At 36.6% G+C, this 17,778-nt stretch overlaps 1 protein-coding gene across 1 annotated transcript; it reads left to right on the top strand.

Moving 5' to 3' along the window:
• Nucleotides 1-9,948: 9,948 nt before the first annotated feature.
• LOC142356431 (uncharacterized) lies at nt 9,949-17,537 on the top strand (the record flags this gene model as incomplete). Its single annotated transcript, XM_075408343.1, has 5 exons — nt 9,949-10,077; nt 10,158-10,356; nt 14,166-14,343; nt 16,547-16,736; nt 17,420-17,537. Coding segments are annotated over exons 1-5 (764 nt in total), but the record flags the coding sequence as incomplete, so codon positions are not given.
• Nucleotides 17,538-17,778: the final 241 nt, after the last annotated feature.

The following is a 17,778-nucleotide window of genomic DNA, read 5'->3' as shown; positions in this document are numbered from 1 at the left end:
CTTTTGTTTTGCATATTTTGAAGTTCTGCCTCATATTAGAATGATAACGGTGAGCGTTTTGATTTCCAGGAATCCTCTCTGAACAAACAACTTTGGCTGATGACAAGTCCTCATGCAAATTTCCTTGAGTGACCGCAGAACCGTTGAACAATCTTTATAATTCAAACTAAGGGACATTTGCCGGAAAAGGGGCTCAGAGAAATAACTGTCTAGCTAAAAAGAGTTCAAAATTCGATATAAAACTGTTAAATTAGTCAAAAGTTTTCGCAACAACTTGCATCGTCAGAGATTAAAAACTTGTTATTTTCGAAAACTACAAATATGCATACATACAGTAATGTGGCATGACTATTTATTTACATTTTTGAATTTTTCTAAAATTCAATGGATTTCCACCTTGAAATTGGCTAAAATTTTGCAAACTTGAAAACTTTAATGTGAGTCTTTCTCTTTAAATATTTGAATATGAGATTTTCGTTTTGATGAACAAAAAACCGTTGCTCATATTGCAACTCGAAATATTATCTTAGGCAGAAAATGCTTTCTGCATTTAGTATTTCAGTGTTAGTTCCCTGATCTTGTGCTCGTCCCGCATAATCAGTTTTGGCTTGCGTCTACTAATGTGTAACGCTTCCAAGGTCATAAGTTTTTTTGGTATCCTGGTACTGATCTTTTATTTTATAAATAAAGGCTGTTAGAGCCCCACAGCCTTCCAAAACATGTTGTCCCACCGGTGAATTGGTTTTTTGATGCTCTGAAAATCTCGTGGTCAAATGTGGATAGGTTTTTCCGACATAAGTAGAATGGCATCCAAAAAAACTGATTTCGTAGACCACATGATACTTCAGATTGCTATTAAAGCTAAAGTTTATGGACGTTAAAAATGTTCGAAGTTTTTGCGTGGCCAAGATGGCTGTCATTTTGCACGTTTTTTTTCAATTTTCGCTTCAATTGCAGGCTAATGTTACCTCAATACTGCTGGGAAAATAGTGGTTTAAGATCTTTTGCTAGTGATTTCCGTCCCCTCTGTTGTACTTTCTCGCCAACTCTATTCATTTGATTCTTACTTACGGTTTTTGTAAAGCATCATTGTTATTATTCTAGAAGTCCAGTCTTTAGGGTATTTTTTTTGAAAAAACACTTTCATTTCCATTCAGAGCGTTGTCAAATTTTTGTTATGTGCTAATGCTTCTAACAACGCGGTGAACGGTCCCGGCTATAATATTTCTCTTATGATGGGTTGGTGCACAGCTACGGATATTCAAGACAAATCCGGTATCGGTTGGTTTCTTGTACCACTAGCAATTAATTTTTTCACACTTATTTACATATATGTTCATGTCAAAAAGGGCTAAGTTACTTTTTTCGTCGGGCCTTTCTATTGTGAATTTCAATTTCCTATGGAGGTTTTTTACTTTTCTCAGCAAGATGTCGGGCACCACTTACCGTACAAATTATATCGTCTACATATCTTTCGAATAATTTTTTCTCATGTCTCAAACGTCTGCTCAAATTAGCCGTCACAAACGTCCATTTCAAATGCAATGAAAGTTGGTACTTTCAGAAAGACGGGTTGGCAATGGCTGCGTCCTTGGCGGTAATTTTGACTAACCTTTGGATGAAATCGTGGGAGCCACAATTGAAATTACAGACATCTAAAAGTAAAAACAACACGCAATGGAGCACCTGTCGCAACTGCGAACACCGTGTGAACGCACGTTCCAGGGGTAATCGTAGTGAAATTTGCAATAGATGGTTCCACGCAAAATGTCAACCAATCAGTAAAACAGAGTATGATCGCATGGAAAACCGGTTCTGGATGTTCTCATTCTGCCAAGAAAATGATAAAACTGACCTTAACGATTCGTGCAAAACAATAGCTTTTTCTAAGATATGTCGACGATATTATGAGAACAGTGAGAAGTGACACAAAAGGGCTGTTAGATGCGATCAATAACCTCCATCGATATCTTCAATTTAAATTAGAAACAACGGACGACAAAAACAGTTTGGCCTTTCTGGATTTGTACAACCGGAGGGAACATTTTTTTGCACATGGTATCCAAAACCATCAGATACTGGAACAATTCTGAACTATCGTAGCTGTGCTCCCCTCCAACTTAAAAAAAGCATAATACAGGGAACAATACACCACCTGTTCCGCGCCACAACCAATTGGGAAGCGCTCCATGCAGCATTGACAAAAAATTGAAGAAATTTTGGAAGGTAATCAATATCCTAGGCATTGAGTAGGGAATACTGTCAAGGATACAATCAACCAGCTGCGAATGAAAGAACAAAGAATAAGATATAACGTTGGTGTCGCCGAGCCGTAAATCAACAGAAATATACTGAGAAACAAGAGTTTGCATTACAGTACAGAGGCAACACCTCTAATGATTTTGTAGAGAAGCTGAACAAAAATCATCTTGTGCAGACAGTTTTCGCCAATCGGAAACTTGAGAGCTGTTTACCTAGCCCTAAATCTAGCTTTGATAAAGACCTCAAATCCCACGTTGTTTATTAACTCAATTGTAATGGATGCTAATCCATCTATGTAGGGCAGACATGCCGACATATAACCACAAAGGTTGCAGAGCATGCCAGGGAGGACTCACGCGATGGGAATACATGCAATTGAGTGCAACGGTGATAAAACAGCTTTCCGGTGAAAGATATTAGGCCAGTGTGGCAATCAATCTAAGTTAATGACACTAGAGGCGCTCTATATAAGGACAATGAAACCAGCCATCAACACGCGCGACGAATACCGAACGCGAGAATTGATACTGAAAGCTTTGTTTGGGGTTGAAATTCCAACTTGACGGAAAGACACGTTATGAAATGAAAATTTCAAATTTACAATTGAACAAAACCAAAGTAAGTTCATGGTAATTTACTTAGGATTTTTAATAGAAAACATGTCGATAAAAATCTTATACATCAAATCGAAAATTTATTTTTACTCAGATATAAAATTTTGTAGATACGACTGTAGATATGTAAAAATTCGTTTTTAATTTCCTTGAACGATTGGTTTTAGTGATTTGCATTTTATTTTTTGGCTATTCACTTTAGCATTTTGTATTGTTTATAACCTGACGATGAACTCAAGAGTTCGAAGACGGGGTCTTTCCCATTATAGCCCCCCAAGCTTAGTGGTCATATAACCTATAGTCACCCCCCAATGATGTTAAGTATACTAATATGGGGGGGCTATTTTTTCACAAGGGGCTATAATGGGAAAGACCCCAAAAACGTTCGTAAGAAAGTTTTAATTTGACAACCCTTTTTGAAAAACTGTCCCTCAGTTTCTGGCTCACTGTCCAGTTTGTTGATTTTGGCAATTAGAGCAATACCACACCAATTTAGTGTAAAATTGATCATCAATTTTTTGGCATTTCGCATTGAACCAATTTCACAATTTTCACATTCGACTCCTTTCCTCTATAGATGACTCTACGGTTGCTTTCAGGGAGGCCTCAAGATCATTTTTAGGGAACTTATTGATGATCTCTTTCGTTGACTTGATCTGATCTTCAAATGATTTCATCCAAATGTTTGCCAGAGTTACTGCAAGTGATGCTCCCATTGCTAAGCCATCCACCTGACAAAACCTCGAACATCTGTCATTTAAAGCAGACATTTTTCACAGCTAGCTTCATGAGCTGCCGATCTCCGGAAATAACTCAAGCCACAAATCGAATAACTACAGACCAATTAGTGTACAAGAGCTAACAAACTACTTTACCACAAATAACAACAAGTTTAAAGCGCTGGTATACTGTCAGCGCACGGGAACCCCTGATATTTTCAAGGAGTTGTTGAGCACTGGGATACTGGTTCTGAGGGTGACAAAGCACCTGATATCGAAACGGAAGGGGAAAACACAGCTGGGAGACTACCGCGTGCTCCACAAGGAACCGGCACGTGAGATCAAATCATTGGATATTGTCCTGCGCCACCAAGCAAACCTGAAAACTCTGCTCAAAAAATGAAAAGGAACAACCTCGGAAAACGACAGAGGAAGGCGAGAGCAAAGGTAAGACTGGTAGAAAGAGCACAAAACGAGAGTGTAGCTCCTGAACAATAGGACTTCATTGCCCCTTGTACTTGAGCGAGCGTGCGTGATGTGCGACTTTCTACCACAACCATGGCTCAGATACATTCTCAGGCACAGCAACTGCTTAAAACAATTCCTAAACTATGTAAAATCTTCAAATAAACTGTTAAACTGTAAATATCGATTGGATTTTTTGAAAAACTGTAACAAAAATGATATCATTCCGGATTTTTTGAGGTTCCGAATTCCCAAAAACGAAATTTTTTCAGATCAAGCGGAGCACAGCTTTCAAATTAAGCTCTTACGGAAAAAAATAAGTCGTGCGGAACAAGGCCGTAGATTGCGAGAGTACCTGAGATTCCGAGGTCAGCTAAAAAGAACCTTTTGAGACTAGACGTAGCGACTGTTAACTTTAAGTGTAATTAAATGTGGTACACTAAATGGGACAGTTTAGCAATGGGTGCTTCGCTGGCGGTAATTTTGGCAATTTTTTGGATGAAATCCTTTGAAAAATCTTAGCAGAAACCAAAAGAGGGATGGGAGATCAAAACTCATAACACAAAGGTGATATGCATTGACTGTAACCGACGCATTACTTTTCGAGGGAAAGGAGTCGAGTGCGAATCATGCAAAAACTGGTTTCATGCAAAATGCCAAGGTATCACTGACATAGAATATGAGACCATGCAGGAAAATGTTTGAATCTGTTCCTATTGTGCAGAAGAAGGTAGTAAACAGGACACACTGGAATTGAAATTATTCAAGAGGTATGTGGATGACATAGTGTGCACGGTAAAAGGGAACCCTCTAGATTACCTTGAGTGTGCAATTTCTCTTCACAAGAACTTACAATTCACTCTTGAGACACCAAACGGAAGTGGAGACCTGTCATTTCATTCCTAGATCTAAACTTAAACCTAAACGAAGATTAAAAAAATCAGCTGTCATTGGAATCAAAAATCAACTGATACAGGCATAATCCTAAATTTCCGTAGCTGTGTACCGTTACAACATACGAGAAATCTGATTCCAGGAACTGTGCATAGGATTCTTGATGGGACCAGTGACTGGCAATCCTTTGATGTAGCTTTTAAGAAAAATCAAGAGATCTGGACTGAAAATCAATACCCAACGGAGTGGTCCTCCAGTATTGTTAATGAGACGTTGGATAAAATAGTCACGAAGGAAAAAGGTCACAGCAAAACCACCCCAAAATGAACAACATCTTAAAGAAGTTAAAACTCTCAACAATAGGGAGCCTAACCCTAGGTTTTTTGTTCAATGCAGAGGAAATATCAGTCAAAATTTTGCAAGTAGACTGAAAAAATTGTGTGATATTCAAATCATTTTCAGAACAAGAAAGCTAAGAACTTGCATTTCCACCCTGAAATCACCTTTTGATAAGAATCTTAAATCCCATGTGGTATAAAAAGTTACATGTAATTGGTGCAATTCCATCTATTTTGGCCAAACCAGCCGACATGTTACCAGTAGGATTTCAGAGCATCAAAAGAAGGATTCCCCTTCTGGACAACACCTTGTTGAATGTTGTGGTACAATGCAGAACGTATAATGGGAGATTCTTGATGCATGTTGCGGGGTTGAAGAACTAATGACAATAGAAGCGATCCACATCAAAAAGCTGAAACAGCAAATAAATGCGCGCGATGTAGTAGTAGTAGCAAAAGACTTAATTCCTTTTAAAATAGGGTTTAAGAAAACGCACATGTATGAATTATGCACGACAAAATGTACAATAACACTTGACACAATGTGAACACGAACAGTTCATATCATAGTAATTTGATGTTCTGGATTTCAGGTAATTGATGAGGGAACTTTTCAGTTTTTAATGGCATTTCGAATGAAATGATTTTAACCGGATGAGCTCGTTTGCAGCACTAGTTGCTCGGATGAAAAAGTTGTCTTCTGAAGAGACCTTGCGTACTGTAGGGACGCGAAACAGTCCATTCGAGGAAGATCGTGTTGGCAAAGATGTAAAATGAAAGTTACACTGTACGTCAACGGCCCCGTTGTAAAACTTCCAAAGGAATACAATGTCATCTCTGATTAAGCTGTAACACACAGGAAGTAACTGAAGGGATTCTAAGCCTGAAACATATGTTGAGCAGCGTATTATCCAACGAAGGACTTGATACTGGAAACGTTCAAGTGGGTGTAGCATAGTTAAGGACGGAGACCAAACAGTAGCACCGTATAAAAAAATAGGCAGGATAAGGGATCAATAAAGCAAAAATTTCCTGCGACTCGACACTGAAAAAGGGATATTACGCTTCAGGAAGTTAAAAATTCTGTTGCATTTTAGAAGCTTTGAATCTAGGTGAGCTTTCCAGGATAGCGTACTAGACACAATAAAACCCAAATCTTCAATTTGGTTATTGAAAGGTAAGTAGTCCGACCCTACAAAAAATTAAGCAGAATCATGCCCACCAATTTAACAGCTTTACATTTTGATGGATGGAAATGAAGACCATTTAAATTACACCAATTAAATAAGGAATTGATGTCTTCCTGCACAAGGGAGAACGATGAGGTGCTGAAAATTCTCAGGTCATCAGCAAAAAGATAAAAACATCTGTTTGCCACATCATCAGCAATGTCATTAACGAAAATAATGAATAACAAAGGACCAAGCACGCTGCCCTGAGGAATTCCTGAAGTAACCGGTAAATGAGAAGAAAGACTTTGGTTAATTTTTTCACACTGAGAACGGTTCGTTAGATAAGCGTCAAAAAGATTGAGAAAAACTGAGTCGAAACCAAAATTCACAAGCTTAGACAAAGGTATTTGATGGGACACAGAGTCAAAAGATTTTCTTACGTCGAAATAGATAGAAATGGCAGGAGAATAGGTATCACGAGCAGAATAAACAGAATCAAGATACATTATCATCTGACTTATTGTACTACGTGACTTCATAAATCCATGTTGTTCACGTTTGACTTGATGCCTTATCTTCGGGTAGATAGAATTGAACAATAATCTTTCAAGTAACAAGGAAAGTTTAGGGAGGTTGCTAATGGGACGGTAGTTAGAAATATCATAATGAGGACCAAATTTATGTAAGGGAGTAACGTGTGCTATTTTCCAAAGATCAGGCCAATATTGTGTTTTAAAAATCCAAAAGAAAAGCTCAAAAACTGGCGCACACAGTATCTTTGCACATTAGTGAAGGAGGAATAAGGGTAACTCATCGGCACCAGCGGCACTAGAATCATCACACGACTCCAATAGGAGGAGAACATCAGATAGACAGAAATCAAGGTTCATCAATTTGATGCAAGGTTCTTTCAATTGATCAGGAACAGTATGGGAACTCTTGTCTTGAAAAACCGAAGCAGAGAATTTGTTGAATCCCAAGGCTTTCTCTGAATCGGTGAAAAAGGATTCATTTCCATGTAACATAACAGGAGGAAATGACGAGTTGAAACCAAAACTTCTCAGCAGCTTGTAACATTGTTGTGTTGAAGAGAGATCAAACCGATTGATAAATAATTCTTTATCTAATTCTATAGAATCTGAAATCGATAAGTTGAGTTCTCTCAGTTTTAAGGCGAGTAAAAAAGAAAGATCACTTCCTAATTGCTTAAAAGTGGTTTCTCTTTGATTAATGAGATGAATAGTATGTGATGAATAAAACATTTGAGATTTAAGACGGACAGCGCGTTTCAATTTAATTGCATTAGTGAAAGCGTCAGAAATTAGGCTGTACCAAGAATTAGGAAAACTAGAATTATTAGAATTATCCTGCGACATGACCGTAAAAAGAGGTTGTAGATTAGAATTGAACAAAAGAGCATTGAAGGAAGATTTTGAATAAACGTTGCGAAAACATAATGGCGCTTCCGGGGAGTTAAGGTAGAAATAAATGGGAAAATGGTCTGAGAAAAGTTGCTTAACTACCGTAACTGATAGATTAGCGACGTTAGATAAAACAAGATCAAGGATGCTGTTACTATTATTTGAACGTCTAGCGACGAACTGAGTCAGATCTTTTTCAATGACCATTTCAAGGAACCGACATTCATGATATGAAGATGACCAGTAGTTTGCCCAATCAATACCAGGGAAACTGAAATCCCCTATAATATAAACATCATAATCGCAACCGTAACCAAATTGACTCCAATAGGAGGAGAACATCAGATAGAGAGAAATCAAGGTTCATCAATTTGAAGCAAGGTTCTTTCAATTGATCAGGAACAGTATGGGAACTCTTGTCTTGAAAAACCGAAGCAGAGAATTTGTTGAATCCCAAGGCTTTCTCTGAATCGGTGAAAAAGGATTCATTTCCATGAAACATAACAGGAGGAAATGACGAGTTGAAACCAAAACTTCTCAGCAGCTTGTAACATTGTTGTGTTGAAGAGAGATCAAACTGATTGATAAATAATTCTTTATCTAATTCTATAGAATCTGAAATCGATAAGTTGAGTTCTCTCAGTTTTAAGGCGAGTAAAAAAGAAGGATCACTTCCTAATTGCTTAAAAGTGGTTTCTCTTTGATTAATGAGATGAATAGTATGTGATGAATAAAACAATGGAGATTTAAGACGGACAGCGCGTTTCAATTTAATTGCATTAGTGAAAGCGTCAGAAATTAGACTGTACCAAGAATCAGGAAAACTAGAATTAATAGAATTATCATGCGACATGACCGTAAAAAGAGGTTGTAGATTAGAATTGAACAAAAGAGCATTGAAGGAAGACTTTGAATAAACGTTGCGAAAACATAATGGCGCTTCCGGGGAGTTAAGGTAGAAATAAATGGGAAAATGGTCTGAGAAAAGTTGCTTAGCTACCGTAACTGACAGATTAGCAACGTTAAATAAAACAAGATCAAGGATGCTGTTACTTTTATTTGAACGTCTAGCGACGAAATGAGTCAGATCTTTTTCAATGACCATTTCAAGGAACCGACATTCATGATATGAAGATGACCAGTAGTTTGCCCAATCAATACCAGGGAAATTGAAATCCCCTATAATATAAACAACATAATCGCAACCGTAACCAAATTGAACCAGTAACAGGTCATATTATGTATAGTAGGCTTGAATACAAGCCAATAAGTTAGAGATGTCTACTGAATAGTTTGATGATTTTGGCGGGTTGTATATAAGCACAAAGAAGGAGAGTTTCTTACATAAGACAGCGCAAGAAATAACAAAATCGAAGTCAGAAATTGTAATATCAAAAACCTTGACGGCTGAGTTAGAGGATTGTGCAATCAGCAGGCCACCATGCTGGCGACGATCACGATCTATTCTGGCAATAATATTGAAGGAAGAGCCCAAAAATACTTCAGAGTTAATGATATCCGTATTTAACTAAGTTTCAGTGAGAAACAGTAAGGAGATAGAGTTCGACGTGCATAGTTTCAAAAGTTCGTAGCGTTTATCTAGAGAGCATATTGATTGACAGTTTATGAGAGCACATTTATAAGTATGTAGTCAATTGGTTGCTATATCAACAATCGTATTTTTGTAGTACAATTTTAAGTTCTTGATCTGAAAGTCTTGTCTATCCTTTCCCTCAACTGTGACCATATGGTAACGCTTTGCCAAAACATTTTTTTCCAATTGACGATCTGCAGAAGATAAGAGCTTTTTGATGTATACCGGATGTTTATAATTCTGTAAATAATGATTGCGGGCAAAACAGTTTTTCATAAAATAAGAATTTGATGTTGTAACAAGAATAGGACGACAACGTCTTTGACTAGAAGGAATATTATCGTTTTGTTGTTTCGAAATCTTGCCAAGCCGCCGGATACTCAAGATATTTCCACCAGCTTGGAGGCCCATATGTTGAACTAAGTCACAAAGTTTCCAAAAAAAGGGGCAATTGGTCATTGTGTTTTTCAGAAATATGCGACAGAGTAAAGTTTCTTGTTAGCTGTTTATTGAAGAAACATGGAAGGAACCAGATGTGAAAATGGGCAAATAATACTTGAGGAGGTTATCGATGAGAACTACGTTCCAAATGAAGATGGTTAGTCGAAACATTTTCTGTACCGATCAATCAACGTTATGCACTCAATTCTTTTTAATCGGCGATCGCTTTGCTTTTAGAAATCTATGAATACGCTCAAGATATCCTTGAGATAGATCCAGAGAACGAGCCAGAACTTCTATGGATAGCCAAGGAGGGTTTAAGAGCAACACTACCTAAGCAATGGAAACCATGTCAAGATCTCAATGGTGACTTGTACTACTTCAACTTCACAACTGGAGAAAGTAGCTGGGATCATCCGTGCGATGAATACTACAGGTAATGCGGTGATGTCACTCTTACTCATCGGAGGAACATAGCAGCAAACGCGAAAATGAATTAACTAATTGAAATAAATTCAATTGGTATTGCCTTAATTCGTAGACAAATAATTTGCTCCAAACGACTATTCTCGACTAATGAAAGAATAATAATGCAGGATTTATTATATTATTATTAATAGCCGCCGTCAGCCTCTCAAACGGCTATTATTTAGGCGCTCTCCGTTTTTATTACAATTCTATTCGAATTTGAATTGCATTGGGGCGCTGTCTTTTTTTAAAGATCTGTTCACACATTTTCATGATTTTTGAAGTCAATTTGGAGGAGTGATTTTGGTCACGCCGAAAGAGGAAGTGGAGCGAAAGAGCGAGTGATTTTCCGGCGTGATTTTTTTTCACTCTAATTTTAAAGTGGATTGAGAAAACGGCGTTTGAACAAAAATTCGGTTTCTAGCTGGTGATTTTTGTTCTCATGCGGCAATTTCACTTTGATTTTTACTGTTTTTCAATTTTTTGGATTGGATTTTTTCTAAATGTTTTTCCCAATCCATTCATAGTTCTTTCTAGTCCTAGCTTTTTGTTTGAACCGCATTTCCATTTCTCGCTAGTTGTTTGTTGTTCACATGCAGCATTTTGATTTTGATTTTCTGTTTTTTAAATTTTTCTGATTTTTTTTAACAATGATTTTCCCTTTTCACTCATAGTCCGTTCTAGGTCCAAATTTTTGTTTACTCAATGAAAATTCTTTGAATTGTACGTCAGAAGTTGTCCTGCTATGTTTTTTTGTTTGCTTTGCCTTTTGATCACGTTTTTCGTTTTAGATAAGTCACGATTTTCACGTTTGACTTCTGACTTACTTCTCTCACCATCTCAACTGAATGGATTTTAAATTCTTTCTTGGATTGAGTTACGCAATATAGTGAATACTGTCAGAGTCAAAAGAGCAAAATCAAAAGAGTCGAGATAAACCGATAAATCCCGGTCATTGAGAATTAGGTTATCAAAGTTCATTAGATTGTTTGCTAGCTGATATTGGTATTAAGCTTATTAGTTTTCAGTTTAGAAGCTGAATTAATTATAGTTTTAGAATCTAACTGAAACTGCACGCCAAATTAGAACACTTTGTGAAAAAAAATTCAGTCAATTTGTCTTCTTTTCTTGTTTCAATCACGATGTGCATCAAGCGCTTCAACGGCGGCTATTTTCCGGCAATATGCAGGCTATGTTTATTATGGCTTCCGGAAAATGGGTTTCTCCCGATCGTTCCCGTTGTACCCCCTAAGCGTAGTTGAAATAGAATCTATATCACCTCCCCCAATAACCCCATAATTTTAATAAAAACCCCGAGATCTGATGAAATCACATTTTAGGAGCAAAATATATAATGGCCATCATCTACTTTGTAAGCTAGAGAGGGGGCCATCCCTTTTCTATTGGTTTTAGTAAAATTTTCAAGATTGTGTTCAGTCGATAAATAACAGTTCAATTTTATTAAAATATCTCTTTAAGTGACAATTAACTTGTATAACAACGGTGATTATCAATACAACATATTATGATTCTCATTTCGTCAATATTTTTCATTTTTTGACATAAAAATGATTGTTTTTTTCACCCAACTTTAGTCAGGTAAGAACAAAATGGCAGAACTCCATATCAATAAGGCTCCCGTTTGCCACAGGCATTTCAACGGATCATCAAAAAAGCAACAATCTAGACTTCTAATTCTGGACTCGTAATTGAATCTGGTCAAATTGCGCGAGCCGTATCGAGGCAGCCATATCATCAAGGCAGACCCCTTGTTTTTAATGTGGATCAAGCAATCTCGCCTCTGATTGGGCGAGTATATAAAATTTCAAACCTTCAACTAGGGAGCTCGTGCTATTAACATTGTTGCTGATCCCCGAATAGCCATTATTCACAAGGCTTGTATGAGTTTGCAGAAAGCTACAGACAACCCTGTGCCTGGAAAGACCAATTCGTTTTACGCAGCCACGACGAATTAACAGGTACATCAAATGCAGAAAGTTTCTCCGCTTTTCAAGCCGGGACAAAGATGTCTCCGGGGCGTGATTGGCTTTCTGAAATGAGGTTATTTTTTGCCACTACTGGAGTGCACTTTTAAATAGATTATTTTGTAGAGATTGAGAGAATTGCTTCCGGAGAATTTCTTAATTTTCAGCAATGAGAACCGAACTCTTCAATTGTCTTCTTACAGTTATCTCAAAGGATTTTTATACCCTATTTAGATTTCGATAATAAACTATTCGTTGATTCGGCGCAGGTTTTTACATCTACATATTTTTTCTAACCTTTGTTGTCTTCAGCATTGCGCTCTATAAAATAATTTCAAGTGGTAAAAATATCCATTGTAGCTTTTGTATAAAGCCTGCCTGAAGTTATGACCAGTATGTATTTGAAGGATAATTTATTTTAGAAAAAAACCTTTTCGCGTGCATTGTAAAATTCAAGTTTAAACCTAATGTTGTTTAAACATGAAATTCATCGATCGTCACAACTTTGAACGCGCTTTGGACGTCAAAATTGCGCTTTTAATATTTTAACCTGGTAGATCACTTTCATCATACAGAACCGGTAGTAGGGTGTGCAGGACTATTAAGCGATTTCGATACCACAGTATGGAATTTGTTTGAACATTTTTCAAATGGTCCCTTTTTCCGTCTTTGTTGTCATGCCTTAAATCCTATCCTAAGTTCCCATTATAGGCATTCAATTCCGTAGCAATTTAATATGATTTTCTGATCTGGAATACGGCACTCATTGGCTTATTCGATCGAGTGGTAAATTTTGCCTTCCAACTTGTACAACAATTACTCGAAACAAGATGGGCATTGCAGGACTACCCATCTGCTTGGCCTTTGATGTTAACCATGTAAGACTTCTTGCTGCTTTGTTCCATCTTATATTTACAAACCACTTTTTTGTTGGCTACTGCAGTGTTTTCTCTTTGATTTGATTGTTCTGCTTTGAAATGGTCTTCATAGCTACAACGTTGTTTGTCTTTCATGTTCTCTAGCAAACTACAGATGAAAAAGGAAACAGAAGAGGACCTACTGTACACTTGTTTGTTGTGCCTCACATTCGTATCCCACTTCGTTTGTTGTGGCTCATATTCGTACGCCAATTTGTAACATGGGGCAAAATTGTTTCGAAAGGATCACTACTGAATCGTTGAATAACCTATTAGTACTGGTTCATTAATAAAGATTTTTCAAGTATCCACAAAGAAGACTGAACAAAACTGGAACCTTTCGACACAAGTTGAAGTGTCGCTAATCTTTTTCTGCTGCTTCAGATAGAAGCAATTGTCAGAAAGCAATTTAATGCTATTAAAAACAAGAAATTTACAAGAAACGTCACTTAGAACGTCCCTGTTTATAACTTTATTTTGTCTGATGAATATTTTTGTTCTGTTAACACATTTTAGTACAGATTTTTTTTAACGGTAATATACATTAAATATATTGATATTTGCATTGGCATAAGATTCTGTAAAACATAGATCTCATGTTTCTTAACAAATGTAAATTTGTCGCTTTGGCGTATTTTTCTGGGTTCTTTTTAACACTGGTTTCATCACCCGCTCTGGTTTTAACTGAATTTGCGGTTTCACCCCGGTTATTTAATTTTTTTTCGTAATTTGCTTCAGATATCTTTCATACATGAATGATCTTAAAATGGATTTCATACGCTCAAGGCTTCGCTCAAAATTGTTTGATATTTTAGTTTGGTAAACATCGAGCTTATGGAACAATCAAACACTTTTAACGAAGTTATCTGCTTTAGAAACGAAGTGCTCAAGGAACGAGAGAAGCTTGCTAACAAAAAGGAAAAGAAGGGGAAGAAGAAAAACAAAGGCCAAGATAGAACATCAAAACCAGACTTAGAAGATGACGTTCCTGTAGCAAGACCAGCAGTGAAATCCCCAGCCTTTTCCAGAGCAGTTTTAGACAACGTCTTTCATGTAAACTGATTTTATTTTTGTCATAGGATTTTACATCGTGTCACGAGTTTTGGCATGTACTATACTAATGCTCAAAGTTTTGGTGCTAGAGCGACCGGAAATTTAAAACATGGTGAGTTTCAAACAGAACGAGAATCAGTATCTACGAGAAACAATTGAACACTAGTGTTCTCTCAGTACTGAGCAAAAAAACTAACTGCTGATTAGTAGCCACACAGTGATTATTGGCCTTCTCTTGGTTTTTACAATCCAAGAATTGGATTGTATTGATGTGCTACCTTTTTTACGATCTGTTCACACTTTTCTCGGCTTTTCACTTCAGTGAGAAGTCAAATTTGAGTGTGGTTTTAATCACACTGGAGAAGTAAAGGTAGCGAAAAAGCGAGTAGGTTTGAGGCGTGATTTTCTATTCAAAGTACCTAATTTTTTTTACTTCGATTTGACTTCTGTTTTCAGTGATTCTTCTCTTGACTACTATTAAAATGATACATATATGTTCTAATTGCGGCGATTTGCAATTGTTCGGATACTTCAACGGGAAACTAATGTTTTTTATGACTTTGCCTAGAATTGTTGTAATAAAATATTAGTGAATATCCGATTTTTGCGGTTTTTTGTCATTTTTTTCTTGTAACTTTTATTATTAGTAACCGGTCGCACTGGTTGCTAATGGAGCGTAAATGAACCTTATAAATGGTTGGAGTTCATGGCTAGTAGTTTACTGTTTGTTTTCAAAGTTTTTTATTGAATTTCCGAGTGTTGCCAGTAGTTGCTCTAATTTGCAAGTAATTTTCAAATATTTCGATTTTTTGCGATTAATTTTAGTTGCTTTGTCATTTAATATCATTAAGGACATTATTCATAGGTTGCTTTATCTCAATTAATTTTATTATTTCTTTTCAAAGATAATTTTTTCTGACTTTGACACTAATTGTTTTGATGAAACATCAAAATGAGACATTTTTCACATTGTTACTTTTTAGCCTTATTAATGACTGGCCCACCTGTTGCTAGGAATGCCTAAAATACTCGAATTAACCGTTTAAGTTCTTAGCTTTTGCTTTTTATTACTTCACTGTTCCTTTTCAAATGTTTTTAGTGAACCTTTGCGTTTTGCTGGTACTTAATGTACTTATTGCTGTCTTATCGCCTAATGTCATTAATGACGGATCTCATAGGCTGCCAATTTAAACTACGTAATTCGAAATAAGTGTTAGATTGTAGCTGTCGCTTTCTAATTTTGTGATTTTTAATTGTTTTTAATTTTTCACAAAGTTAGGTCGTATTTTTGTTTTATCATTTAGTCTCAATAAAGACAGGTTTCGTCAATTGCTCAGGAGGAATAAATTGTCCTGATTGTTCGCTTGAGTTCTGAAAAGTCGTTTTTCAGTCGTTTCTCATTATTTTTTAAATTTTCTTGTTTGGTTTTTCTCTTGTGATCTTATCGCTTTCTCTCAAAAATAACAGTCCTAATTTTGAAATGCTAAAAGATTATATTTGGCAACTAAGGCTTAATAATATTCGGTTGCTACGGATATTGGCATGTAGTTTTAAGGCTCTCTCATCTTGGCGCCAACGACAGATTCCGACGGTTGCCATTTTCTTTAGTTTTTGACCGTTTTGATTTGTTTATTGGTTTCGGCGAAATAGTTATTTTTTGTACTCATTCTAAGGATGTTTACAGTCAAGGTGCTGTTATTTTAACAGATTCTTAAAACACTAAATCTTAAAAATATATACTTTTTTGAATTTTGCGCATATAGGGTCAAGACTTTATTGTCTGTGTTTTTTTTTTTGTTATTTCGTCGTCAAGATTTGGTTACGACCATATGAAGTCACAACCTCTTCAAATCTGCTGTTTGTTCATTTGTTCATACAATTTCAACCGAATTATTTTTCACTCTTAGTGGAGCGAGTTTTTTTGTCCACTCGCATGATGAAGTTTTTGTTCACACGTGACTAACCTCTCTCTCCTGCCCCCCCCCCCCCCCCAACCTGGGTACCGCATGTGACCCACCTTGGCGTAGATACAGAAAAGTTGCCGTACCCCAAAATATAACATCTCCGCATTTAACAATACAATTTTTTGTCTGTTTCTTTGACTGTCTTTTTACATACACCTGGTTGGACATATAAGAAACAGAGGCAAAAAGGACAAAAAAATGTGTAAAATTTTAACAAAAATTGATTTGTGTTCTTTCAGGAACCCTCCGATACACATGCTCCTGACACCGACTTCTCTTTGGGAGGAACTCTTCACATGCAGATGGGCGATATTGGATATGAGGAGAGTGAGACCTCAGATCTGGGATTGGGTACAAATGAGGACCCTAAAGTGGGGTTGAATGATAAAGGCAGTTCATATCGGGATGCTTTGGTTAATGGAGAAACAGGTCAGGAATTCAAAGTTATATAACAGTGTGTTTGATATGCATCTTTTTAAATTCCTCTGGCAGATAGCTTCAATTAGGTTTAGTAAATTATTGCCGTGTATTTATGCCAACCGTCCAAATTTTATTTTGGCGGCTAGGAAATTGTAGCAGCCCTACTTTTTAAAAGCAATTTTGGCTGATATATGTCCTTGCGGAGAGATACAAAAAGATATCGTTAGGAACCTTTTGAATAGTGAATGGATTGTTGATGAAAGTGTCCATTTTTTGAGTTCGTGACATTTTGTGGTTTAATGTTTCAAAATTTTTCAAGTTCCCTCCGTTTTGGTATTTCAAAATGCTTTTAAAGCGGATACTTTAAATTTGATATATGTAAAATCTACGACAATTTTTTTTAGATATCTAATAGATGCATTAAATCATGTTACAGGAACCTCTAAAGTTAAAAAACCGAACAGGCGAATGCTAAATTTAACTTAAAAACGTTTATGCAAATGGAGCGGAAAATTTGGAAATTAAAAAAAAAATTGGAAAAAAATCAGTGCTTTTGAAAATTAGATACTTGGTGTTTTGCTTGCATGAATTTAACGGTCAGAGTATTATTTGTATGTGGATTTTTCGATCGTTGAGTTAATGATTTGTATTTGAGAATAATGAGAGTCTAATTTGTCATATCACGTGTTCAGGAGTGCGAAATATAACAGTGAGTATGCCGAAGGGATCCGCAAATGGTGACTCAATTCGGACTCCAAGGACGCCTACTGGTCCCTTGCAATCAGGGGGAAAGCCTGTTCCCAGTCCCAGGTTTGTTCAAAAATTTTAGCGTCCCCACCTGGTTTGTTTGACTGCACTCCTAATATGAATAAAATTTGACCTCAAATTGCAGCAATTGTATGGGTCATTTTGATCTTCATTTTTGTATCGATTTTATTTTTCTGCATTAAAATTTGTTTTGTTAATAGTAAATTTCCTTGTGATTAATTGCTCTTGAACGAAGTTCATAGCAATTATTGTAAACGTGTCCGTCTTTTTACGACTCCAAGAG

This window comes from Convolutriloba macropyga, unplaced genomic scaffold, assembly GCF_964194025.1.
Source record: "Convolutriloba macropyga unplaced genomic scaffold, txConMacr16.3 SCAFFOLD_5256, whole genome shotgun sequence".
NCBI classification, from domain to species: domain Eukaryota; kingdom Metazoa; phylum Xenacoelomorpha; order Acoela; family Convolutidae; genus Convolutriloba; species Convolutriloba macropyga.
The sequence above is the reverse complement of the archived record's forward strand: the minus strand, read 5'-3'. Positions and strand labels throughout refer to the sequence as shown.